Source organism: Molothrus aeneus, chromosome 13, assembly GCF_037042795.1.
Source record: "Molothrus aeneus isolate 106 chromosome 13, BPBGC_Maene_1.0, whole genome shotgun sequence".
NCBI lineage: Eukaryota > Metazoa > Chordata > Aves > Passeriformes > Icteridae > Molothrus > Molothrus aeneus.
This window is the reverse complement of record NC_089658.1, coordinates 19,842,617-19,868,715: the sequence shown is the minus strand read 5'-3', so window position 1 is coordinate 19,868,715 and position 26,099 is coordinate 19,842,617. Positions and strand designations below refer to the sequence as shown.

At 54.0% G+C, this 26,099-nt stretch overlaps 3 protein-coding genes across 3 annotated transcripts in view; 2 read left to right on the top strand and 1 right to left on the bottom strand.

Annotated features, from left to right (window-relative positions):
• The window catches only part of CTDSPL2 (CTD small phosphatase like 2), a 31,275-nt gene extending 28,712 nt beyond the window's left edge, over nucleotides 1-2,563 (top strand). The window contains exons 12-13 of the mRNA XM_066558981.1: nucleotides 53-148; nucleotides 600-2,563. Coding sequence (XP_066415078.1) covers nucleotides 53-148; nucleotides 600-665 — 162 coding nt within the window. The 3' untranslated portion in view covers nucleotides 666-2,563. The remainder of the gene's footprint in view (nucleotides 1-52; nucleotides 149-599) is intronic.
• Nucleotides 2,564-4,998: 2,435 nt separating this feature from the next.
• Nucleotides 4,999-13,187, top strand: EIF3J (eukaryotic translation initiation factor 3 subunit J). The gene is made up of 8 exons (XM_066559108.1): nucleotides 4,999-5,090; nucleotides 5,179-5,279; nucleotides 8,970-9,027; nucleotides 9,249-9,340; nucleotides 9,751-9,865; nucleotides 10,683-10,841; nucleotides 11,810-11,883; nucleotides 12,193-13,187. The coding sequence occupies exons 1-8, from the start codon at nucleotides 5,063-5,065 to the stop codon at nucleotides 12,319-12,321; spliced, it is 756 nt and encodes a 251-aa protein (XP_066415205.1). The 5' UTR covers nucleotides 4,999-5,062; the 3' UTR covers nucleotides 12,322-13,187.
• A 444-nt stretch (nucleotides 13,188-13,631) lies between these two features.
• The window catches only part of SPG11 (SPG11 vesicle trafficking associated, spatacsin), a 32,185-nt gene continuing 19,717 nt past the window's right edge, over nucleotides 13,632-26,099 (bottom strand). The window contains exons 26-41 of the mRNA XM_066558487.1: nucleotides 25,664-25,891; nucleotides 24,730-24,930; nucleotides 24,299-24,406; nucleotides 23,543-23,702; nucleotides 23,217-23,431; nucleotides 22,121-22,808; nucleotides 21,227-21,363; nucleotides 20,120-20,318; nucleotides 19,305-19,442; nucleotides 18,656-18,789; nucleotides 17,186-17,293; nucleotides 16,532-16,700; nucleotides 15,846-15,934; nucleotides 15,245-15,400; nucleotides 14,557-14,708; nucleotides 13,632-14,016 (exon numbers count right to left, since the gene is read on the bottom strand). Of these exons, the coding sequence (XP_066414584.1) occupies nucleotides 13,833-14,016; nucleotides 14,557-14,708; nucleotides 15,245-15,400; nucleotides 15,846-15,934; nucleotides 16,532-16,700; nucleotides 17,186-17,293; nucleotides 18,656-18,789; nucleotides 19,305-19,442; nucleotides 20,120-20,318; nucleotides 21,227-21,363; nucleotides 22,121-22,808; nucleotides 23,217-23,431; nucleotides 23,543-23,702; nucleotides 24,299-24,406; nucleotides 24,730-24,930; nucleotides 25,664-25,891 (3,066 nt within the window). The 3' untranslated portion in view covers nucleotides 13,632-13,832. The remainder of the gene's footprint in view (nucleotides 14,017-14,556; nucleotides 14,709-15,244; nucleotides 15,401-15,845; nucleotides 15,935-16,531; nucleotides 16,701-17,185; nucleotides 17,294-18,655; nucleotides 18,790-19,304; nucleotides 19,443-20,119; nucleotides 20,319-21,226; nucleotides 21,364-22,120; nucleotides 22,809-23,216; nucleotides 23,432-23,542; nucleotides 23,703-24,298; nucleotides 24,407-24,729; nucleotides 24,931-25,663; nucleotides 25,892-26,099) is intronic.

Sequence of the window (26,099 nt, the reverse complement as noted above, 5' to 3'; positions counted from 1 at the left end):
AAATTAAATATAAATTGTGTGTTGATTAATTTTTTTTGTATTTTAACTTCAGCTTTCCAATGGAATTCCTATAGAAAGCTGGTTCATGGATAAAAATGATAATGAACTCCTAAAGTTGATTCCATTTCTGGAGAAACTAGTAGAGCTGGTAAGTGTTTGCTTTCTTGGCTTTTCCAAGAACTGTCAGAGAGTTCCTTTAATATTTTCACCTATTGTTAAGGCTTTCTGAGTCACTGAGGTTGAGGCTGCTGAAGATCCAGGGACGTGTTCACACAGCAAAAGGGGGCTTGTCACTGCTGACTGTGCTGAAAATGCAGGGCTGTGGGACTGTGACATCAGTCGCCAGGAAATTGGGAACCTCTGAGCGTTTTGATGCCATAGTGCCTGTTGCTGGCTGTGCTGTGTGCCTTTGCTCCTGAAAGGCCAATAAATCACTCCTGAGCTCTTGTGGGTGCTGTGGAGTTGTTTCTGTAAGTCTCTGGAATGGCATCGTCCCTGTGTTCTGTTTGTGTGTTCAGAGAGGGGTGTCAGGCGAGGAGCCCTGCTGCAATGGGGTTCTGGCTGTGCTCCTTCTCCTAATGCCGCCCTTTCCCCCACAGAACGAAGACGTCCGACCTCACATCAGAGACAGATTTCGCTTGCATGATTTGCTACCCCCCGATTAAAGCCCGTGCTCGCGCTGCCGAGGGGAGGAAATGCAGGACCCTGTTGGACTAATACAAAACATTGCCATTACTGTTGAAATTTTGCATTTTTGTACCCCGTCTTGCTTTTCTTATCTTTGGTGCCCAACAATGATCAAGGGTTACAGAAAGAGACTTTCTACACCTGAGGTTGCCGCCATCAGTACAATCCAGTACCCTCAGTAGGGAGGCTAGAACAGAAAAGTCTTTAGAACTAGTGCAACTCCAAGGAAATTTTTTATGTACAGGACATCTGCAGTTTATAAAGAAAATTCTGTTTCTGCCACCAGCAGTTTGACCTGTAGAAACACAGGATTTTATGATACAACAGAGATTGAAAACGGACTCGGATTTTCTCTCTGTTCGGTGCTCTAAGTGGGTTTGTAGCCACTTTTCTGTTACTTTTAAGATTCTCATTTCAACAGGAATGGCCAGTAAAAGTTGTTTTATTTTTCCTGTTAAGGTTTATAACCTTTTTACATTTTTGACCTGTATTAGATTAGAATTTCATTATGCATTCCTTTTAGTTGAGGCGCTTCATAGTTTTTCTGGAAATAGCCAAATTTTGTTAGTTTTTTATTAAACAGTTGGCTGGCCGTTTCCCTGCTTTGTCTGCCTGCATCCTGTATATTTGTTTAAAAATATTCTCTAGTTTTAGCCCACGTAAGTTTCATTTAGAAAGAAAAAAAAAAAAAAAAAAGAAACCCTGCATTTATATTTTCTTTCTGTAATATTCTACTGTAGTTGAAAACCTTTTCAAAAAAATCAAGAGACTGGCTAGATAAGACGAAGATAAGAATTACTAACGTTGGGAATATCCTAAACCATTGCGATGGCACGTCCTCTGGACAGAGCACAGCTGGCAGTGGCACCACGATGGACAAGGAATACCTCACCCTCTGCTGTGCCCGGGGCCCGGGCAGGACGGGCTGCTCACCTGGCAGCTGTGGCCAGGCCGCCCCGGGCAGGGCTCCTGTGACACTCCTGGTTCCAAGCAGCCTCTCCGGGGCAGGGCTGCCCTGCCATCCCACTGGTTTCCGAGGGAACAGCCCGGCCCTGGCTCCTAATGCAGCGCCCCGGAGGGATATTTTTGTAGCGGTGGGAGTCGCCTTTCCCGGAGGCTTTTTACGGAAGGTAGGATTTGTACGAGTTAGGAAGCTTTGCCTCTCGACTGCATTACCACGCCACAGGCTCGGACTGGTTTTGTGTAAAAGATGTCACAGAACGGCACTTTTTCTAAAGAGAAGTTTGCTATTTTGTATGCTTGATAAGAAAGTACAGTATTGGAAATTAAAGGTGGACAGCTGATAATTGAGAAGTATGTCAATTAATTTTTTATGTATATTACCTGTTTACTTGTACAATTTTATTGTACAAATTACATGCAGCTTCATTTTCAAATGAGTCCTTAAAATAAGGAAAATCTTTTTAGCAAAACATTTAATTTTTGTATTTTTGATTTTAAAAGGCATGAGTTATGTCAACTTTTTCCAGTGTATTAATGAAGATTTTAACTTTTCATCAGGTTGAGTGTTTTCTTACTATATTATCTGTTGTGTATGTAGCTAGCACATGGTGTCACTGAACTGTTAAAACTTAGCATGTAGAGCAAGCCTGTTTTGTGGAAAATCCTTATTCATTAAAAACAAAATCATCATGGCAGATTTTCTGCAAAAAAAGTGAAAACATTTGCAATTCAGAATACTGATTTTTTTTTTTTTTTGTATTTAAAGAAAGGTATTTTGCTTGCAGGAAAGAAATACTACAGATTCATTTTAATGAGAATCTTTTAAATGTATTTATCTTTAGGGCATCTGGGCATCTTTACGCTGTTTGTCTTATGTCTTTATTGAAATAAAATGTACAGAACATTACCTTTACACCTGCTTGGTGCAGCTGTGTCCCCTGGGCAGCTGATGGAGAGATGGATGGATGGACTCTGGAAGGGAGGGGCAGCTTGTGTGCAGCTGCCCCTTGCTTTGCAGCCATTTCTCCCTTGTTCCTTGCGATGTAAATCTGAACCTGAGGGGTTTCAGTTCCCTGGTGAAGCTTTGCCTAACAGGGGATTATTCCTCCCAGTTTCTCCACATCACAGAACTGCTGTAAAATTCACAGATCTGCCAGAAGGAGCCCAGCTTTAGCTCACGGCCTTTTCCAGCTGTGGCGGGATGTTCACCCGTTCCAGGAACATCCCCAGGTCCTCTGTGGCTCCAGCCATCCCAGAAGTGCTTCCAGAGCTGAGCAAACCAAAGGCATGTTGCACTTTCCAGCTGTGTGTGTGCTGTGCCCGTCAGATCCGCGAGGGAATCCCGAATGTGAACGAGGGGATGTGGTTCTGCAGCGGTGCACAACGGGACTGACAGAGATGCTTGGTAAACATATTAAATATTCATATTTTCCTGTGCTGCAAGCCTGGTGCTTATCACTGAACTCTGCAGAGTGCTTCTGCCTCCTGCACACCTTTCTGCTGTGAAGCAGACTTTTCATCCACAGGTTTTATTTCTGTTGCATTCATCTCAAGGGGGAGTTCCCTGTTCCTGTGCCGAGCTCTGGGTCAGGCTGTGTCCCCAAAACCCCCCCTGTGCCTGGGGGGCTCAGCCAGGTGTGAGTGCCCCCGAGCAGGGCACCGTGCAGCTGGATCACTGATTCTTTATGGAATATGGTCTTGTCCTTATGGAAAGCACCACATCCTATTTCCAAAGTTCTGAATGATTTCCTTTGTGGTCTGTGCTGGCTTGTGGTGGCCTGTTTTCCGTGTCCCTGTGGATTCTGTTCCATGTCACACCTCCCAGCCCTTCGGTGGCAGTACCTGTCCAGGCCTTTGTTTTCCCAGCCTCGGTGTTCCTGCTTCCCCCACCTTGGATTCACCCCACCTGACAATTCCATTGCTTTTGGATGTGCCGGGACTGGAGTGGGAGGCGTCGAAGGCACGGATGGGGTTCAGGAAGAGCCCTGAAGTGTGGAACTGACCCTGGCGGGAGTGACAGGAGCTCTGCCATCATCGTCCCTGCCCTGCACTGCCCTGCCAGCGCCGTCCCTGCCCTGCCAGCACCGCAGCTCCGGGGCCGCAGTGGGGCCGCTGGAAATCACCGAGCTCGGGGCAGGAGGGACCCGCGGCAGCGGAGGAGGAGTTTTTGTTCTTGGTACTTGCAAAAATGTCATTTGTGCTGATGGGGTGCAGTCTTGTAAAATACTGATGGGAAGAGAAGTCCTGTGCTACGGATTTCTGTTTCTTCTGCAATCATTTCTAGTCTACAGAAGCACAAAGATTTAATTAAATACTTATGCTCTGGATTCTGTTTTTATGATTTTTAGCTGATATCATCCTTCAGTGAGCCTCAGTTTTCTGTAAGTCAAGACTTTGCTCCTGTCAGTTTTCAGCCTTGAAGTGGAAGAAGTCCTGTCTGTGTTTTACTGTCAAGGAAAAATTTAAATATTCTGTGTAAATCCTTAGCATTCCAAATTACATATTCCAGTATTAATGTATTCCAAATCACTGCACAATTCCTGGCAATTTTGTGATTATCTCCACAGCACCCTGAGGCTCTGAAACTGTGTAGACTTGGTGAGGATGTAACTTGTGACATGGTTTGAGCCGTAGGTATAGCTGTTATTATTTATATTGTCTCGAAAATGGAGAACAGGAAAAGGATGATAAATTTGCAAGTCTCTGTTTTCCTTTGTGTTTTCCCTAGACACGTGTGTGATTTATACAGGTGTATACAGAGATCATTGATTTGCTTTATGAAAGGCACGTTTTAAATTTATTATCTTCAGACAAAATCTATCCTCCTTTTCCGCTTCCTGGGATTCTCACAGAAGCTGGGAGCTGACAGTGAAGTGAACAATTCCAGCTTTTCTCTGTTCATGTTACAGGACAGAGGGGAGGAGAGCCTGGCGCCCCGGTGTGGGTAAACCCGCGCGTGGCGTGCCCGAGCCGTGCCGGGATGCTGCCGGGATGCTGCCGGGATCCGAGCGCGGCCGGTCCCGGCCCGGCCCGGCTCGGCTCGGCTCGGCTCGGCTCGGCTCCCTCCGCTCCGCTCCCGGGCTGGGCGTGCGGCGGGGCCGGGGCGGCTCCCGCGGCTGCGGCCCGCGAGAGCACCGGGCGGGCGCTGCCCCGGGACAGACCGGGACTGCGGGCGGGGGAGCGGGATGCTGGGCCCAGGGCCGATCCCGATCCCGTTCTCGATCCCGGTACCGTTCCCGATCCCGTTCCCGATCCCGTTCCCGGTCCCGTTCCCGGTCCCGGCCCCGCCCCGTTCCCGCGCGGCGCTCAGGCCCCGCCTCTCGGGGGCGTGTCCGGGGGCGGGGCGGGGTCACCCCGCCGCCGTCCCGGCGTGCCCCGCGCGGCGCTGCCCGGCGGCCGCGGTCGGGGCAAGATGGCGGCGGAGGCGGCGGACTCGTGGGGTGGGTGCGGCGGGGCCGCGGGGCCCGGGGCCGGCGGGGGCCCCCCCGCGCCGCTCCCCGCCCCTCACCCGCGCTCCTCTCCCCACAGACGCCGACAGCTTCGAGGTGGTGGAGCCGGTGGCGAAGCGGCTGGTGCCGGGGGTGGCCGGGGACCGCTGGGCCGGCGAGGATGAGGAGGACGACGTGAAGGTGCGGCCGGGCGGGCCCCGCCGGGACCCCGCGGCGCGGCGGCTGCGGGGCCCGCTATGGGGACGGCGGGGCGGGCGGGCCGCTGCCATATGGCGCCCGAGTGCGGGGCCGCGGGCCCAGCCGGGGCGGGTGCCGGGGCGGGGGCTCGGGGCCCCGTCGGGCCGGGCCGGGCGGGTTTGCGCGGCCCCGGGCCGGGCTCGGGCCTCGGCAGGCGCCGGGGCCGGGCCGGACGCCCCCGGGGCTCCCGGGCACGGCGGCTCCGCCCGCGCGGCAGCGGCCCCGGGTCGGTCACGGTGACAAGTGGGAATGGCAGGAGGAGCCGAGCCGCCCTGGCCGCAGCCGGTGCCGCTGCCCCGGGGCGTGCAGCGCACGGAGGGTCAGACAGGCGCTCCGGGAGCGGCACCTCCCGCTCTCTGGGGGATCCACCTGCTGCGCTCCAGCTGCTCCCCGGCTGCAGGGCACTGTGCCCCCGCTGTCTGCAGCCTTTCGGGCCCTGCGCTGTGGGTGGGATGCGCTGCTGAGGCGTCGGGACGGGGTTAATGACAGCCGTGTGCTGTGCTGGTGCTTCTGCTGCTGACCAGAAGCTTCTGTGCTCTACCAGCACGTCTTTTCCGCCCGATTTTCCTGCTTCTCCAGACGCCACGAGGTGGGATCTTGCCGTGTTTCAGCGTGGTGTCTGCACGGCAGTGGGATAAAACGTGCGGATGATCATTGCTGGTGCTTCTGCAGGCAGAGCTCCCTCAAAGGCTGTTTGCTCCTGCTCGGCTCCCCTTGGCAGGCTGGTGGTGCCACAAAAACCTCCATATTCGTACGGATAGTGCTAAGGCCTGCCAGGGAATGCACAAGGAGCGCACCAGATGGGTTTCAGGGCCAGGCTGGACAGGGCTTGCAGCAGCCTGGGACAGTGGAAGGAGTCCCTGCCCAGGGCAGAGGGTGGTGCTGGGTGGTCTCTGAGGTCCCTGGGGACCCAAACCATCCCGGGGTTCTGTCAGTGGAATAAGGTGACTACAAAAGACCTTTTTGTTTTCTCCAGCCCTAGGACATTGTAACACTGGGTGAGGACTCAGGGTTGGTTTTGAGGACACTGTTACCAGAATCTCTGAAAAGCACCAGCAGTTTTTCTTGGGGCTCAGGTGGAGTTCTTCCCATAAACAGTACGGGAAAAGTATTTCATCTTTTAAAAACCCTGAAGTTAGCACATTTCTGTGATTCTGTGTGTAACTTTCCTTCTTAAATTGAATAGTAGCCCCAGCCCAGTGTCCCAGGTGTCACATTAGAGCAGCAGGACAAGGACAGGTGTGTGCACAGCAGCTCCAGGCACTGGGAATGGCTGTGGGCAGCGTGGAACTGCAGGGGTGGAAGTGGCACAGGTGTGTGTGATTGACAGCTCTGTGACTGACAGGTGTGTACAGACACCTGTAGCTCAGACTGTTTGTGACATTTGCTTTTCCTCCTTCCTTAGAAAGTGAGAAACTTTCCTGCTGGATAGAATGTGTCCAGGAGAACTGGACCAGAGTGGTTCTCTTGGAGACACCTGAGGGGTCTCTGTCTGTTTAATGAAGGAGCAAACATTCCCCACATGGAATCCCAGAATGGTTTGGGTTGGAGGGGACCTTAAATCCCATCCAGTGCCACCCCTGCCACAGCAGGAACACCTTCCACTGCTCCAAGCCCTGTGCAGCCTGGCCTTGGGCACTGCCAGGGACCCAGGGGCAGCCTCAGCTGTGCTGGGAGTTCCATCCCAGTCCCTCCCCACCCTCCCAGGGAACAATCCCTTTCCAATATCTCATCCATCCCTGCCCTCTGGCAGTGGGAAGACATTTCACATCTTACACGTACTTTAATGCAGTTGCTTAACTATTTCCAAGGGATTATGGGTTTAGTGCCAGAGCTGCATCTAGAGAGGATCCAGCAAGGAAAGGTGTTTTATTTTGGTTTATTTTCCTTTGGTTTGCTCCTCCTGCCAGACTCCCAAAGGCCCCTGCTCAGGCCCTGGATCCCTCAGTGCCAGGGCCCACATGGGGAAATCCCCACGTGAGGGAGATGACGTGGTCTAAAGTGGCAGCACAAAGTGTTTTCTGGCCATGGCTTTCCTAAGGCATCTCACATTGTGGAATGTGCTTTGTAGCTGCAGATCTGTGTTTTGGAAGGTTTTTGAGTAATGAACTTGCAGTAGCTGTTAATTTGGGAAACGTCAACTTCCCGGGTTTAAAATTAGCACCTTTGGTAACAAAACTCCTCTCAGTGTTCCCCAGCACATGTTCCCCAGAAGTCAGGCCTGCTGCCAGGAATTTTCATCTATTGACTCAGGGCTGGCACAGCCAGAGCAGGGCAGGGCCTGCTCGATCCCAGAGCTCGGCTGGAGCTGGGAGCCAGTGCCCGGTCCCAGCCACAGGGAGGATGTTCCTGGGCGGGTGAAGGACACAGAAACAGTGTTGAAATACTGGGAATGAATGTGTTCTCTGGGAACTACTGTATCACTGCAAGGACACAGCGCTGGGGCAGTTGGCTCTTCCTGCCAGAGAGCTCCCTGGCTTTATAAACCAGGCCTGGCTGGCAGGACTTGGTATTCCCTGGCTTTATAAACCAGGCCTGGCTGGCAGGACTTGGTATTCCCTGGCTTTATAAACCAGGCCTGGCTGGCAGGACTTGGTATTCCCTGGCTTTATAAACCAGGCCTGGCTGGCAGGACTTGGTATTCCCTGGCTTTATGAGCCAGGCCTGGCTGGCAGGACTTGGTATTCCCTGGCTTTATAAACCAGGCCTGGCTGGCAGGACTTGGTATTCCCTGGCTTTATAAACCAGGCCTGGCTGGCAGGACTTGGTATTCCCTGGCTTTATGAGCCAGGCAAGGCTGGCAGGATGGGATTGGGGCACATCTCATGGCATCGAGTCCTTGCCCACGTGCCCTCTGTGAAGTGTCCCAGACATCCCAGTGCCATGGATGAATCCCTCATGGCCAGGCTGCCCTTCCCCTGCAGTTTGCATCTGACTCGCAGCCTGGCCGGGCTGGGGCTGAGGCAGCTCCTCAGTGCTGAGTGGAGCTGTTTAAGCAGTGGGTGTAGCAAAGTTAATTAGATGTGAGCTAAAATAATGCTGCTCCAAATTCAAGTCAGCTCCATGGAATGTGGAAGGGAAGCCGAGTCCCCTACAGGTGCCAATTATCCGGGCTGAGCTGGTGGAAGGACTCGGTGTCTCCTTGCTTGGATCAGCACATCCCGGTGCAACGTGGGGCTCTGCACCACTGCCTCTGCTGGGGCCTCCCAGAAAATCCCTGCAGCCATGGGAAGCTTTTCCCAGCCCAGGAGAGGGGCCCTGGGTGCTGTAGGACAGAACAGCCTGTGCTGCTCTGACGTGGTTTCAGCTGAAAACTCTGGGGGTTTCCGGCAGGGCCCCCATCCCTCAGGGATGTTCAGTGTCTCAAAATGCCAGAAATGAGAATAAAGTCCTGTTTGTGTCAGTGGTGTTTGACTGTTTGTGACCTGCCTGTTGTAATGACTGGCACAAGATGGTTGTTTGACCAAAACCTGCCTTTTTCATAGTAGGAACTGGCCCCAATCAGTGTGGACAGCTCCAAAAACCCCTGAGGTCCAGCTCCCATGGCTCTCTCACCCTGATACCAGATCAGTGGGTTTGTGGGCTCTGGAGGAGGTGACAGGCATCTGTAAAAGGATCTTCACTATTTTGCAGGATAACTGGGATGATGAGGAGGAAGAGGAGGAGGTGAAGGAGACAGAGGTAAAACAAGGTGAGACTTTAAGATAACCCCTGGCTCTGTATCAGCATGGGAGCAGGCACTGGATGTGTCTGGGGTGTGTGAGGATCAAACTGGAGCGGGGCTGGGGCTGGGTTTGACAGAAATGTCTTTAACTCTGCTCAGAACTGAGCTTCCAGTGTTTCTGTGGTTGTGTAGGGGAAAAAAAATCATCAGACTTTTGAGAGCTGTGTTTGTTGTTCCACCCTTTACAGAACCGAAAGTTTCAGAAAAAAAGAAAATAGCAGAAAAAATCAAAGAAAAAGAAAAGCTACAAAAGAAAAAGCAAGAAGAGCTTAAAAAAAGGGTAACTCCTGATTTCTTCTGGGTCACATAAAATTCAGAGGGCGGGTTTGATTTGGTTTTTTAGAGGTTGAGCAAGATCTGAAAAGGTCTTGACTCATCTGATAAACCAAACTTAGGTCTTGTAAGTGATCCCATTCTGGGGCTGGGAGCTTTAATTCCCGCATAGTTTAACCAGTGATTGGATCAGTGTTATCCCAGTTCCTTTGTGTGCAGCACGTGATGGAACAGCCAGGAGTGGGAGTTTGGTGTTTCTTCCCATTCCTTGTGAAATGAACAATTTATGGAGACTGCAGGGAACGGGTCCCAGGTTTTCCATGTGCCCCGAGTCGAGGCAGCAGTGAGTGCTGCAGTGGCTCTGGAGAAGGCACCATGTCTGTAGCGTGCCACCTTCTCTGTGTGCTCTCCCTGCAGTTAGAGGCACCTGAGGAACAGAAGGAGCTCACACCAGAAGAACAGTTGGCAGACAAACTACGGCTAAAGAAGTTACAAGAGGAGTCGGACCTGGAGCTGGCAAAGGAAACCTTCGGTGAGTTAAAGCAGCAGGAAATAAATAAACCCCTGGGACCCTGCAAAGCATGAGCAGGGTTTGGCTCTCAGCACGCAGAGTTGTGGCACTGAGAACAAAGAAGTAGCAAAGATGCTGATGCACAGCAGCATTCCTCAAACTGGAAGAGTTTCCTTAATTATGGTGAATGATTCAGCTCATTGCTCGGGGGAGGTTGTCACAGATCTTGGGGGGTGTGCACAGCTGCAAAGAACCGGCTGAGTTCTGCACTCAGGAGGCTGAGGCAGGAATTGTTCATGTGAGGGAAAAGGGGCTTCCTGGTGCAGGTTGTCCAGAGAACAGGAATAGCTGGGTCAAATTACTGAGTTTGACTCGGCTTCAAAAATTGTTGGACAGAGGCTTTGGACAAGGGCATGGAGTGACTGAACAAGGGGGAATGGCTTTCCACTGACAAAGGGCAGTGTTAAGTGGGATATTGGGCAGGAATTGTTCCTTGTGAGGAGGGGTAGGCCCTGGCACAGGGTGCCCAGAGAAGCTGTGGCTGCCCCTGGATCCCTGGAAGTGCCCAAGATCAGGTTGGATGGACTTGGAGCAACCTGGGCTAGTGGAAGGTGTCCCTGCCCTGCCAGAGTGGCACTGGATGGGGTTTAACCCTTCCAACCCAGACCATTCAGGGTTTCTATGAAATGACTGAGTTTTGCAGCAAACTTCCTTCTTTCCTGTAAGGCCAGGGATGGGCCCTGGCTGTAGGGGAGCGGAGCTCGGGGAGGTGGGGGCCAGGCCCGCTTTGAGGGCTCACAGCTCATGTTCTGTGTAACAGCCCTGCCTGTCCCTGCAGGTGTAAATAGCACTTGTGGAATAGATGCCATGAACCCCTCTTCAAAAGATGACTTCACGGAATTTGGGAAGCTGCTCAAGGAGAAGATCACACAGTACGAGAAGTCCTTACATTACGCCGGGTTTTTGGAAGCGTTGCTTCGGGACGTCTGTATTTCCTGTAAGTGCAGACAGCCCCAGCTCTACTGCCAGAGCTGGCTGCAGCTGAGGTAGAAAACGTGCTGTGGTAGTGCTCAGAGGGGATTGCTCTGTTAGTTTGTACTAAGTGAGGCACTGACCTGATTCCATTCCCGCAGATTCCACTAAGGATCCTCTCCTCGTGCAAGAGTACTCTTTCTGCACGTTGGTTAGAGACAGTTCTCTGAAAAGTGTGAATTTTTATGCTGATCCAAACCCTGCATGTTTTTCTTGAAGCCATTTCTAAAATAGTAATAGGAGTAAATTTTCTGAGGCAGATAATTTGTGTACTTCATTTAGAGGGAAACTATTACAAAATCAAGTTCATGTAATTCTGGAGCTGCAGATTAACTGTTCTGGAATTCAGCATGTAACTATACAGAGATGAAGTAATTTAAACTCCTATTCCCAGTGCCCTGGTGGCTGGAGCAGTGGCTGGGATGGTTCCCTGTCCTGTACCCAGTTGTCCTTCAGGGAGGGGTAACTCGATCCCAGGAGGAGCTGCCTACATCCATCATCCCAGCTGGCAGCTTCCATCTCAGGGCTTCCAGAGCTCCTAACAGGAGGCACTGCCAGCCTCTCGCACCACTTATTGATAAACAGAATAATTTATTGTTAATCCAGTGCTCCTTTTAATACATTTTACTGTATTTTACTGTCTCCATATTTTACTGTTCAAATGTCTCTATAAAACCCTTGTGTTCAGTGACTTTATTTGCAAGTTTTACCTTCTACAAGGCTCAGGCTTCCAAGGAACCAGCTGGAATCTTTGTTGGGATTGTAAGGACCAGAACCACCCACTCTGTGTTCTGCTGATTTAAATCAAGTAATTGCCCATAGTTACACTAATGCTTATTTCTAGTTTTAGAGACTGTGGATGTTACTTAACTGCCTTATAAGAACAAAATTGATAAGGAATCTTTTTTTTTTCCTTTTTCTTCCCTGATGCAGTGGAGGTGGATGATTTGAAAAAGATCACAAACACTCTGACAGTATTATGCAGTGAAAAACAAAAACAAGAGAAGGTAAGGCTGGGGCTATTCCTCAGGGATCACAGCCCCTGCTTGGGGCTCCCCTGCATTCATTAGTTACTTGTTGAGAGTCCAGGGGAAATAGATGAAAGGCAAAGGGTGGCAGGGCTGTGGTGCAGGGGGCTGGGGACACCTGGAACTGTCACAGCTTTCCTAAAAAGAGAAATCGTGGGGTGGAAACCATCAGCAGGGCCACGCTCAGTGCAGGGGCTGTGGCAGCTCAGTGCCACTGGGCTGAGCCTGGCTGGGGTAGTGACAGAGCTCTGGGCCTGTGCAATAACCACCCTTGTCCTCTTGGCACAGAATAAAGCCAAAAAGAAGAAAAAAGGTGTTGTGCCTGGTGGGGGGCTGAAGGCGACGATGAAAGACGACCTGGCCGACTACGGCGGCTATGACGGCGAGTACGTACAAGACTTTGAAGACTTCATGTGACATTTATCTCCCTTCTGTTGTCTTTCTGTTGCCCATAATCCCTTAAACATGTAGCACAACCTTTCTTCCTCTAAATTCTGCCAAATGCTACAATCAGAATTGCAGTATCTGTGTGCTGGGGGCTGGAGGTGCTGGGTCCGGGCGGGAGCTCCGGGCGGGGGTAGAACGGACAAGGTCTGTAAATTGCAGTTAAAAACCCAAAATTCTGATAATGGGCACTGCTGCTATTCATAGCAACAGCCACTAAATCGGGAAGGAATTGGAACAAGGTGAAGGATTATAACCAGCACAGCTCCATGACATGGCCTTAACTGTTTCTGCTCCAGGGCCAGGGCTGAGCAAGAGCAGTTTGCAGCAAGGGCAGGGTGTGCACGTAGAGTTCCAGTCGCTTTGTCTTGAGTTAGAGCTTGAGGATTTCAGTATTTTGGGAAGGGAACTGCTAACTTCAGTGTGGAATACTGCACCTGGGAGCCTGTCCCCTGGGACAGCCACTGCTCCAGAGCCTGACACCTGAACAGCACCTGGTGGGGGCAGAGCAAGGCAAAACCCACTTGTGTCTCAAGGATGAAGTTTATTTAGTTCCAGTCATTTAAATTTCTACTAATGCAGCTGTCTGGGTTGGGTGTTCTTTAACAGTTAATTAAGGGGTTAAGTGTAAAAGAAAAACCAAGCCACATGAATTCCTTGGGGCTCTCCTGGGTTGTGGTGGGTCTCACAACTCGGCCGTTTTCTTTCATTAAAAACCAAACTTGCTTAGCAAACTGCAGCAGTTCCTACAGTTGGGCAAATTGTTATGTTAACAATTACAACATCTGCAATGTTTTATAAAGCAACTAATTTAATAAAAATCACTATTGAGGACTTCACCAGGCTGGCCTTGGAGCAGAGTTCTTTTTGGGGCCTGACAGGAAAAATACCTGAAGAGGGAGAGCTGCAAAGCTGAGCTGTGCTGGGAGTCTGCCCATGGCCTGGGCCTGGAAAGGAATTAACATTTAATAACTGTAAAAATACATTTGCACTTGATTATTTCTTTTACTCCCAGACAGCAGAATTAGGAATGGGCTGTTTAAGGCTGTACAAGATTTTAGAAATCAGACTGGACTCAAAGAAGACATTATTCTATTGGGTACCTGAAACCTGCAATGATTCTGCTCGTTCCACCCCCTTTGCGTGGCCATTCTGTACACCTGTTCCAGCCTCTTTGGATACAATTCCTGGGCTGCTCCCTCCCCATGCCCCTGATTTAAAGGGCTGCTGGATCCCTGCTTCACCCCCCACCTGGGCCAGTCAGTGTTTGCTGGTGACTCAAGTAATTTATAAACAATAAGATTTATTATACAAAACACAATTTTAGGTTAACACAGTCAGCATTTAACTACTTACAACCTTGTTCAGTTTTCTGGAGTAATTTTTACGGAGCAGCAGAGCGCTGTGAGCAGGCCATTGATAAAATCTGTGTAAATCAGCAGTGAGCCTGCAGCCTGTGCTCCAGGCTGGAATTCAGCTGGAATTCAGTTGGATAAGAGGTCATTGAGGCAGCAGCCAGTCTGAGGGTCCTTCAGCAGGGAGTTCACCACGTCATAGAACTTGTGGTCGTAGGCCAGCCTGTAGTAGGTGTAGATGTCCTCGCAGTGGGTGAGGAAGCGCTTCAGGTTCCTCAGGGCAGCATCAGCAGGGGCGTGCTGCTGTTTGACCCTGCAACAATTGCACATGGGAGTGGAGGCACAGAACCTCCCCAGGCCCCTGAGACTCTTGCTCTGGGCCTGCTAGAATGACATTTCAGCAAGAGGTCGCACTCAACACCTACACTTGAATCTCCTGGTTGTTTATTTGCTCTGATTCATTTTAAGGATTTGCTCTGCCCAGCCCTGAGCTCCCTCCTTGTCCAGCTCAAGGACAAGGCTGGAGCAGAGTGACTCCCATGCTGTGCCAGGAACCAAGCCTACCAACAAATCCTTCACTGGCACGGTGGGCAGGCCCTGGCACAGGGTGCCCAGAGCAGCTGGGGCTGCCCCTGGATCCCTGGAATGCCCAAGGCCAGGTTGGACATTGGGACTTGAAGCACCTGGGACAGTGGAAGGTGTCCCTGCCATGGCATTGGATGGGCTTTAAGGTCCCTTCCCACCCAAACCATTCTGGAATTCCATCTCAAGCCCCCATAACAGGTTGGACAGTTTAACCCTTTCCCCCCCTCTCAGGGGCCCTGTGCAGGTAGAGCTGCAGAGCCTCACTCACTTCTTGGCCACCTCCTCGAAGAGGCCGGGCCGCAGCGGCCGCTGCTGCCGGAACTCCTCCAGGTACACAAAGTCCCCCCTGGTGATCACCTGCTGGAACAGAACCTCAGCCCAGTCCGGCAGGAACTCGTAGGCCTCGGCCACGATGGCTGCCTGCAGGGAGAGCAGGAACAGGACGGGGATGGCACAGAGCATTCCACACTGAGAACTCATTGCACAGAACCTTCCATGCTGAGAACTCGCTACTGGGGAGCTTCTGCTCGACCCAGCCCTTGCTGCTGTTCTTGAGAGCAGCTGTGAAATACAGGGTAACAAATAACAGCAGAGAAATACAGGGAACAAAGCACTGTGCACAACCTTCCTCAGCCCCTAAAGAGGGACAATTTCCAGCATCCCAGACTGCCCCAAGCCCCATCCAGCCTGGCCTTGGGCACTCCCAGGGATCCAGGGGCTGCCACAGCTGCTCTGGGCACCTGTGCCAGGGCCTGCCCACCCTCCCAGGAACAATTCCCTCCCATTATCCCATCCAACACCCTCAGGAAGCCACTCCCTGTGTCCTGTCCCTCCATCACACGGGATATAAGGTGGGGTAACAGCCACAGGCTCTGAGGCCAGGAGAAGGAGCTGAGCACTCAGGCACTGCAGTGCCCAAATTAGGAGTTCCTGGAGCCCAAGGGAGCCCAGCTCACCTGGTAGAACCTGGGCAAGGCCAGGATGGCTCCTGGCAGCTCCTGCCTGCCCAGGTTGATGATCCTGGTGCTCTGCCCTGAGCCCAGGAAGTGCAGCTGGAGCGTGATGAGCCGCGTCTGGCGGCGGCAGCGCAACGCCTGCCGCACACACGAGTCCTGGAACAGAGCAGCTGAGAGCTTCCAGGGGAGCCTGGGGACAGCCCTGAGACAGCTGAGAGCCCTGCAGGGCCCGAAGCAGCGACAGAGCACTGCAGCTTCACATCCACCATCGGCATTCAACAAAGCTTCATTCCCACAAATACTTCCACCATAATTACGCTTGGGTTTAAATACTGTAATTGTTTTAACCTTGCTCCTTAGGCTCATGGTCCCTGCCCTGACAGTGGGGAACACACCTGTAACCCAGGCTTTGTTAAAGCCTGAGCAGGGGCCAGCATGGCACACTCAGATACAGCCACGCTGCTGGTGCCCTGGGCTGCAGAGACACAGATCCCTTCTGCACGGGGCCCTGCACACCCTCCCCAGGGCAGCTCGGGGTGTTCTCCCAGCACAGCCCACTCCTCAAGTGCTCCACAAATCATTCCATTCCATCTCACTTTACCTTGGAGTAACTTTCTGCTGCATCAATGAAGAGAGTCACAGCTTTCAGCAGCAGCTTCTTTAAATTTGGAACATCCTGAAGAGACTCCTCTGAAAGGGGAAAAAGGAAGGAATAACCAATTATTTATAAAGGTGACAAAGTTACTTTTAAAACTCCCTCCCAGTGCCAAGTCTGTCCCTGGTGTTGTCTCATAAAGCACCAAAAACTAAACCAACATTTATGTATTAAAAAAGCAGGATGAAACACAGTGCCTGTTCAGTTAATGGACCAAAGCTTTGCTGGAGCCTGGTTGAGTGATGGGAAGCTGGAAAGAAACCCCAGCCCCATATTTGTGGCAGATCCCAGCACTGACCACTGCCAGAGCCACTCGGAAATCCCTCGGCACAGCTCCCGGCGTCGCTGCTCTCACAGCACTGGCTGCCCACGCTGCAGAGCTCGCCCCGTGGCTGCCACACTCACAGACAAACCCCAGCACTCCACAGAGCCCCTGTGAGGCCGCTGTGTCACATCCTGTGGGCTGAGGGAAACCTGGCAGCGTCCCTGCTCCGCGGGAATGTTACATCAGGAAAGAGCCCCGGGTGTCAGACCCTGTGTGCACACCCAGGGCAGGAGCCTCCCGCCGGCAGCAGCAGCTCCAGGGCTGCTCCAGGAGCCCAGGACCTCCCCTCCCGTCCGCCCCCGCTCACCCCAGGGCCGGCACTCGATGAGTTTGAGCTGGGTGCAGGCGGCAGCCTCGTGGTTCTGGCCGATCTCCCTGCACATGCTGAAGCACAGCGCGATCATGTTGTGCTTCTCGCTGTCGCCGGGCCGGCAGCGCTTGGTGTAGTCCAGCAGTGCTGCCTTCAGCGTCCCGCTCTGGGCACAGAGGGCACCCTGAGCACAGCCTGCACCCACCCTGTCCCCAGAAGGGACCACTGCACCTAAAACCCAACAGCAGCCCCACGCCCATGCTCAGCTGGGCATGAAAATCCAGCACCCGTGTGCTTCTTTGCATACCAATGTCAGTATGTGACATTTCTTCATGGCTTACTTTAAACAGCTATGAGTATCTGTGATTTTTAAAACCCCCACGAAACTTTAACTGCAAATAAAAGCAAAGCAAGGATGTTAAAACTCTGACAATGTCAAGTTCAAGCTTCAACGCTGCTCTCGTTGTAGCACTGAACTAATTAGGAAATAATGTTTCAACTAAAATAAGAGTAAACCCCAGCATTAATTTATTTCTATGAAACCTGACTCTCTATTCAGGAAGTAAATTTTACTCAGAAAGTAAAATGTCCAGACAATTTCAGCCTGTGTAAACTGGGTGTAACTTCCCTGCACGTTTGTCCCTCACATACCGGGTCCAGCTTCTTCCTCATGAGCACCTCGAAGTAGTGTTTCTGGTGCAGCAGCTCAAAGATGTAGGTCATCTCATTGTACCTGCCAATGCCTGTCAGCAGGCGCACCTGGGGACACCGGGGCACCTCAGCAGCTCCAGGGGAGTGAACAATCCCCTCCTCCCAGGGCAGCCCAGGCTGCACGCGTTCCCCTGGAGCCATGGGGGTACTCCTAGACCAACACAAACTGCAGCTGCCCCACAGGGAGCTCAAAGGGCATGATTTGATCTCATAAAAATAGGCTGTGAAGCTTTCAGCACTGACACCATTCCACTGGGCACGTCCCAGGCTCCAGGAGATCCTTCAAGGCAGCAATTAAAGATGCCCAGTGCCACAGAGCAGCACATTTCCCCAGCAGCTGAATCACCACTGGGCAGGCACAGCCAGGACAGGCACAGCCAGGACAGGCACAGCCCCAGCCAGCCCAGGGACAGCGCAGGGACAGCCCCAGCCCAGGGACAGCCCAAGGACAGTGCAGGGACAGCCCAGGGACAGCCCCAGCCCAGGGACAGCCCAGGACAGCGCAGGGACAGCCCAGGACAGCCCAGGGACAGCCCCAGCCCAGGGACAGCCCAGGACAGCCCAGGACAGCCCAGGACAGCCCAGGGACAGCCCCAGCCCAGGGACAGCCCAGGGACAGTGCAGGGACAGCCCAGGACAGCCCAGGGACAGCCCAGGACAGCCCCAGCCCAGGGACAGCCCAGGGACAGTGCAGGGACAGCCCAGGGACAGCCCAGGACAGCCCAGGACAGCCCCAGCCCAGGGACAGCCCAGGACAGCCCAGGGACAGCCCAGGACAGCCCAGGACAGCCCCAGCCCAGGGACAGTGCAGGGACAGCCCAGGGACAGCCCAGGGACAGCCCAGGGACAGCCCAGGACAGCCCAGGGACAGCCCAGGGACAGCCCAGGACAGCCCAGGACAGCCCCAGCCCCAGGGACAGCGCAGGGACAGCCCAGGACAGCCCAGGGACAGCCCAGGACAGCCCAGGACAGCCCCAGCCCCAGGGACAGCCCCAGCCCAGGGACAGCGCAGGGACAGCCCCAGCCCCAGGGACAGCGCAGGGACAGCCCAGGGACAGCCCCAGCCCAGGGACAGCCCCAGCCCAGGGACAGCCCCAGCCCAGGACAGCCCCAGCCCAGGGACAGCGCAGGGACAGCCCCAGCCCCAGGGACAGCCCAGGGACAGCCCCAGGGACAGCCCAGGGACAGCCCAGGGACAGCGCAGGGACAGCCCCAGCCCCAGGGACAGCCCAGGGACAGCCCAGGACAGCCCAGGGACAGCCCCAGCCCCAGGGACAGCCCAGGACAGCCCAGGGACAGCGCAGGGACAGCCCCAGCCCCAGGGACAGCCCAGGACAGCCCCAGCCCCAGGGACAGCCCAGGGACAGCCCAGGGACAGCCCAGGACAGCCCCAGCCCCAGGGACACTCACCACCAGCCCGTACTCCTCCCTGGGAGCCAGGTGCTCCTCGGTGAGCAGCCGAGCTGCCTGCAGCACTCGCGTGATCCCTTCCATGTGACACGTCAGGCTGAAGAGGCTGTGGGCCAGGATCAGCAGCTCTGTAACTGAGGAGCAGAAGAGTTCTGGTACTTCAGTGAAAGGGCTGAGGAAGTGAATTGCTGCCTCTCTCCAGAAAACACAAACCACACACAAGCACGGAAGCTGCAGCCTCCCCCAGCCAAGGCTGACAAATGTGTAACACATCCTCACTGCCCTGCCTGCCAGCCCTGCACTGGGAAAAGGAAGGGCACGAGTTTTGCATTTGGGTTTGAAACATTCAGTTCCTAACTGTGATAAATATGAACAAAGTCACAATGCCCCTTCTGTAACAAACCACAACAGCTCAGTTTACTCCCTGGCTGCATCTCCCACCTCTTGCTTAGCACAAAAATCTGAATTTTGTTTGGAAAATAAACCCTTAAGCAACACCCCTATCTACTGTGCACATCCTCAGCCCTACTAACTGGATATCAAATTGGAGATCAGCAGCAGAGCCTCCCCTTTGAGCTGTGAGTTTAAGCCAACAATGCCACGTTAGTTACACACAGGTTACACCAGGCAGGATTTGCCATTTACTCACTGCACGACAGCTCCCCACGGGGGACTGAGGAGATTTTATCCAGCAACTTCATCCCAACCAAGGTGTGATCCTGGCACAGCTTGGCAAGCTGCAGGAGCTCCTGGCTCTCCACTGCAGGGTTCCAAGCCTGCTTCTGCCCTGTGGCCAGAGAGAGAATTCTGTCACCACTGCTGATTGTGCAGGAGAGAACTCCTATTATTTCTTATCATTAATTAACAAACCCCAAACAAACCAATCTGGTATCATCCAGACTGACTGAGGACTTGGGACTACAATCCTAAAGACACTTTGGGCATTATTGCTTAAATTTAACAATCAGAAAATACTTTTTTGCCAGTTTAACCCAACAAAATCCTAGTGGACAACCATACAGCTGCCCCTGATTTCCCAAAGGAAAAAAGAAAGGGGAGAACCTTTTGTCATATTTTACACAGGGAAATGCACATGATATTCCCAGGTCAGATGATGTGGGGCAGCAAAGACCAAGGCCAAAAAGCCTTTAAAAAAATATTAAATTTATGTCCACAAAAATACAGCCTTAACTACTGCAACACCATACTGGACACAGGAATAATTACAAATGAGCATTTGTACAGAACTTTACATGAGGCAGACAATGCTCACAGAGCAGAGCTGAGCTCTCAGAGACTGAGTGCAGGGGCTGCTTTGGGGACACAGAAATGTCCCCAGAGACCAAACCTGTCCTGTCCCCTTTTCCCTGTGCACACACCAAACCCCAGCACAGCCCAGGTGTGCTCCCTGTGCCCCCAGCACAGCCCAGGTGTGTGCCCACACCACAGGCAGCCTGTGCCCACCTTTCCCCTGGGCCGAGGCCAGCAGCTCGTGGGTGATCTGCTGTGCCAGCAGAGGGGCCACGGTGGCGGGGGGCAGCCCCTGGCAGGTGATGAAGGCCTGGGCTCGACGGCCCCGCTCCGGCCCCCGCCGCGCCAGGAGGGCCCCGAGCACCTCCCGCGGCTCCCGCGCCGACACCTCCGCAAAGGAGCAGCTCAGGTCCTGGGGGAGAGCACCAAAACCATCAGGGCATCCCTGACCATGGCACCTCCGCAAAGGAGCAGCTCAGGTCCTGGGGGAGAGCACCAAAACCATCAGGGCATCCCTGACCATGGCACCTCCGCAAAGGAGCAGCTCAGGTCCTGGGGGAGAGCACCAAAACCATCAGGGCATCCCTGACCATGGCACCTCCGCAAAGGAGCAGCTCAGGTCCTGGGGGAGAGCACCAAAACCATCAGGGCATCCTTAACCCATGGCACCTCCGCAAAGGAGCAGCACCAAAACCATCAGAGCATCCCTGACCATGGAACCTCCCCAAAGGAGCAGCTCAGGTCCTGGGGGAGAGCACCAAAACCATCAGGGCATCCCTGACCATGGCACCTCCGCAAAGGAGCAGCACCAAAACCATCAGAGCATCCCCAACCCATGGCACCTCCCCAAAGGAGCAGCACCAAAACCATCAGAGCATCCCCACCCATGGCACCTCCCCTTAACCCCAGGTGATGCCTTAAGCTTGAGCTTCCACATTTTCCAGATTCTGTACTGCATTAGTTTACAACTCTGAACTCCATTACAGAGTGTCAGCAGTTCTCCTCACAGCTCAGCCAGATAAAACAATCCTTTTCCAGCCCCAGAACCAAGGACACCGCTGCAGCTTCAGGCCCAAAAAGTGTAAAACAACACTGAATTGAGGAGAGCAAAGTGGGGGGATGGACTGCATCACCTGGAGCTGGAATTGCACAGCTGTGCTCAAGCTCATCTCAGCACATCATGCCCAGGAAGCCTCTGGCCTTTTCCCACACAAGGGCTGGAATTCCACCCTCTGCAGCACCTGCCAGGACCTCTACCCTCTCACCCTGCCCTCCCCAGCCCCGGCAGGGCTGGCCCAAGGCCCTGGCCCCTGGGCTTACCTTGGAGAGCTCGTAGAGGCACAGGACCTGCCTGCAGTAACCCCTGCCATGGACACATTCCTCTGCCAGGGCCTTCAGTGCTGCCACCACGGCATCATCCCCACACCCCAGAGGGGTCCAGTCCTCCAGGCTGGATGCTGGAAACAAAAAACCATCAATTCCTATCTCACAAAGGCAGACAACTCCCTTATACCTGGGCAAGGCTCTCAAAACCTGCAGCAATTCTGTAACACTTCCTCAAACCTTGAAAACTTGCTCTTGGCACCTGTGATTTTTAAATCTTACATTTGTTTCAGGGTACAAACAATGTAACAGAACTCAAATATCCTCAATAATTTCTCAGATATAAAATCTCTAAGATTAAGTGTTCTGCAGCCTTCCTGATGGCTTAGGATTCATTTATGCTCTTCTCTATCTATTCAGCTTTACACATCAGTATTAGAAAGGGATGTTCCAGCTGAAACTTGCTCACTCAGACCTCAGAGACAGGCAGAGAACTTTACAGATAAACATTCTCAGCCTTAGCCTTACTACTAAACAAGAAACACCAAACCCTTCATAATGCCTAAAGGAGTCAGAAAAATGTATTAACTAAGGTATTGCCTTGCTTCAGCTACAGGAAAAAAATTAGTGGAGTCTTTTCTAAAAGCAGGAAGAGGGATAAAGCCCAGTGCTGCTTTACTGGGCCAGAACCGGGAGCTATGACAAATGGAAGGTTCAGGATCGATGGGAAGTGTACACAGAACACTCTGCCAGGAGCACACAGGGACACGTGCACGGCAAGGCCACAAGCTGCTCTCAGAAGAGCATTTCTGCAGCAGGGAGAGAAGGCGGGAGGAGCTGGGGTTCTGCAGAGCTTCGGGGAGGGGGGAGCAGGGCTCGGGAGTCACTCACTGCTGGGCTCTGCGCTGGCCTCGGCCGTCAGCAGGGTCTGCACCTCGGGCTGCAGCTGCTGCAGCGCGGCCTCGCCCAGGGCCAGGGCCCTGCAGTGCAGCACCAGGGCCACGTCCCGGTGCCACAGCTGGAAGTAGCGGCACACGCGGGCGGCCTCGTGCACGCTGCCCTGCTCCAGCAGCGTCCCCAGCAGGGCCCCCAGCGCCGCCCGCTCCGCGGCCCCCAGCGCCGCCCGTGCCTCCCGGGCGGGCAGCGCCCGCAGCCCGCGGGGCTCGGCCGCGTCCAGCGCCGGCAGCCGCGCAAAGGAGAAGCGCTCAGCCAGGCTGCCGAAGCGCAGGGCCCCGGGGCACGGCTCCGAGCCCTCGGGCAGCAGCGCCCGCTCCGCCACGCGGCACTGCCAGATCCGCTTCTCCACCTCCTGCAGCTCCTGCGCCGCCACCCCGCGCTCCTTGGCCAGCCAGTGCCCCGCCAGGGTGAGCAGCAGCTGCCTCTCCACCATGCTGGTTGTCTTCTCCTGCCCCGAGCAAGCCCACACGCTGTCAGCCTGCTGCAGGAAGAAGCCTGCAGCGGCTCGGCTGCAGATGGAATGTCTACTGAAGATGTCGTTGCACTTCTGCCAGAACTCTGCTCTGGTCTGGCTCTGATGCCACTGGCCAGTGTCTCTTAAATGATGTAGATCTCTCAGAACCTGTAAAATCCACAGAGGTTTATCACAATTGTCTTCCCAAGAAAGAAAACTCCAGCTCACACAGGACGGGCAGCACTGAAACACTGGATTTAGGGAAGTGCCCCAAAACGCAACAAGTTTTGGGTTGGAAGGGACCTCAAAGACCATCTCCTTACACCCCCTGATGGACAAACCCATCTATTTTTCTCCCCAAATAAAAGTGATTGCATACAAATAAAAACAGCAGGAGAATGAGGACAGTTGTCCTGCACTCTGCAGCTCAGCACTTACAGCCTGTGTGTTGGCTGTACTTGCATTTAAAATAAAAAATTACTTAACAAAAAAATGAATGTTTCAGGAAGGCTGAGAAGTCGCATCCTCAATCCTGGCAGCAGCAGGAAGAGGTGACTGTCACCACGTGCACTGTACCTCCTGTGTGACCACGCTGTCCACGGGCAGCTCAGCCAGGGCTGCCACCTCCCGAGCCAGGCTGAACATTCCCTTCTCCTGCAGCTGCTCCAGAATGGAGCTGCACTCCCCCTGGAACGCCTCCAGGCTGCAGGCGGTCAGGACGGAGCGGCTGATGGAGATGGAGGCGTCCCTCAGGGCCTCACTGAGGGCACAGAGCCTCTTCAGGTGCGGGCCTGGCAAAAGAGAACCAAGAGCTCAGCAAGGCTGGGGCTGAAGCCCAGGGGAGGCCGGGGCTCCCCCAGGAGCCAGCCCTGCCGCAGGGCTGGGGTTCCCGCTGTCCTCACCGTCCAGCAGGAGGGGCTCTGCCGCAGCCAGCAGCTGCAGGAGCCTGCCCAGCTCGTAGTCAGTGTGGCACTGCTGCAGCATCAGCTCCAGGAGGAACAGCGCCTGCGAGCGCAGCCACGGCAGCGGCACCGCGGGGGCTGCTCCCCCTGCGGCCCCCAGCTGGGGAAACAAGGGGTTCAGGATCAGGGGGGCCCTTCCCCGTGCTCCTGGGGGGAGTGGAAGGGGCAGCAGCTGTGCCCCTCCTCGGGGAACAGGGAGCTGCCAGCCCCGAGCTGCGCTGAGCTGGAGCTGGACATTGCACCGCAGGTGAGCTGCAGGTACTGCTCAGAGCCAGGGGAGGTGGGAGGGCTGAGCAGGGCCAGGTAGAATTAATTGTTCCATCAATTAATTAACTGATGGAACACGGAGCTGCCAGCCCCGAGCTGCGCTGAGCTGGGACATTGCACTGCAGGTGAGCAGCAGGTACTGCTGAGAGCCAGGGGAGGTGGGAGAGCCGAGCAGGGCCAGCAGGGCCAGGTAGAATTTATTGTTACACTGCTGAGGAAGGGAACTGAGCTGCCTGAGCCCAGTGTCCAGGAAGGAAAACCATTAATGACAAGGAATAATGTCAGTTAGCAGGGAACCAGAAACTGGGATGGAAAGGAAAGAATTGCTAAAGCATCTGCATCGAGAGACAGAGTGTTTTCACACACTGTTCCTCTTGGCCCAGCTGCCCAATCCCAGCAATGACATTTAGAGAAAATTTATTTCCTTACGTTTGTGAGGCTTTCCTGAAATTTGTCCAGTTTGGTTTTAGCTTCACTGTACTTCTTACAGTTCATGCAGAGCTCATACATCTCCAGGATGTGCAGCAAAGGGGAATCCTTTAAGACACAAAACCAGATGATAATGAATTCCCAAAAGTACCCAATAAATAAATCATACTTTAAAAATCGTCTATTATTTCATTCAATCAATGTAGAATTTGTCACCCTCAGCAGCAGAACAATGGAGCTTTAATTTATTAAAATTGCATGCAAGGTTGATGTAGGATCTAAAAATCTGTGATAACTGGAAGAATTTCCAATTTGACTGGGAATTTCAGTGGAGAGGCAGGTTATCCTTGGCACAAGCAAGAGAGAGGGGAGTTTACGGCCCAGAAGGTGAGGCCCACATCAAATACACCCCTGAAACCACATCCCCTCACCTTTAAAAAGAGCTGGAAGCCACTCAGAAGTGTTTTGCTCTTCTGCTTCCTCAAGAGGACTTTCCAGATGACAGCAAGGTCCTGCAGGTCCCACTGGGGACCCTCTGCCCCGCCCTGGCTGTGGGCAGTGGCCTCAGCCCTGGTGGCATCATCCACAGAAGTGATGACCCACACACAGAGGCAGGAGATGAGGTTGGCACCCTGGAAATGCCAAAAGGAAGGGTTCACACCTCCCCTCCTGGTGGAAGGGGGCACGCTGGGCACAGCCACCCCAGAAACACAAGAGCAGCTGTGATGGCAGTGCAGACAGCCCTGGGGCAGAGCCAGCTGTGCCACCACCCATCCCACAGGCCCAGGAGGGCAGACTCACGGGGCAGGAGAGCCTGGCACAGCCTGGCACAGCCTGGCACAGCCACCCATCCCACAGGGCAGACTCACGGGGCAGGAGAGCCTGGCACAGCCTGGCACAGCCACCCATCCCACAGGGCAGACTCACAGGGCAGCAGAGCCTGGCAGTGCCAGCTGTGCCACCAGCCATCCCACAGGGCAGACTCACAGGGCAGCAGAGCCTGGCACAGCCTGGCACAGCCTGGCACAGCCAGCCATCCCCACAGGGCAGACTCACAGGGCAGCAGAGCCTGGCACAGCCTGGCACAGCCTGGCACAGCCTGGCACAGCCAGCCATCCCACAGGGCAGACTCACAGGGCAGCAGAGCCTGGCACAGCCTGGCACAGCCAGCCATCCCACAGGGCAGACTCACAGGGCAGCAGAGCCTGGCAGAGCCTGGCACAGCCACCCATCCCCACAGGGCAGACTCACAGGGCAGCAGAGCCTGGCAGAGCCTGGCACAGCCACCCATCCCACAGGGCAGCAGAGCCTGGCACAGCCTGGCACAGCCTGGCACAGCCACCCATCCCCACAGGGCAGACTCACAGGGCAGCAGGCTGCCAGCACGCTGAGGACGGGGGCCTGTGCCCTGAGCCCTTCAGCCAGCAGGAACCCGCAGGGGCTGGGCTGCTCCTGGCACTGCAGCAGCGTCTGGAACAGGCTCCCTGCACAGGCCCTGCCTGCAGCTCCTGCCTCAGCTCCCAGCAGCCTCCCCAGGGCCAGCTGCAGGTGATCCTGGACCACAGCAGGGAAATCCTGCAGCAGGGGAATGACCTGTGGGGAAACAGCACCAGAGCCTTGTGAGGCCTGACAGGACGGGGCAGGATGGAAGCACTGAACACACAGACAAAACACTCTCCAAATTCCGTTTTTAGAACAGCTTTGGAGACCTGGAGATGAAAAAGGTTCTGTAGGTGTGAATTATTCTAATGAAAGCTCATCCTATTCCACAAAGGGAGCCTCAGTTCTGCTCTATCTTGTA

Excerpts from the sequence above, each read along its gene's own strand:
- EIF3J (XM_066559108.1), top strand. The coding sequence starts at position 5,063 with ATGGCGGCGGAGGCGGCGGACTCGTGGG. Across the intron at positions 9,028-9,248 it reads GGAGACAGAGGTAAAACAAG|AACCGAAAGTTTCAGAAAAA; the intron begins GTGAGACTTTAA and ends CACCCTTTACAG. Across the intron at positions 10,842-11,809 it reads TCGGGACGTCTGTATTTCCT|TGGAGGTGGATGATTTGAAA; the intron begins GTAAGTGCAGAC and ends TCCCTGATGCAG.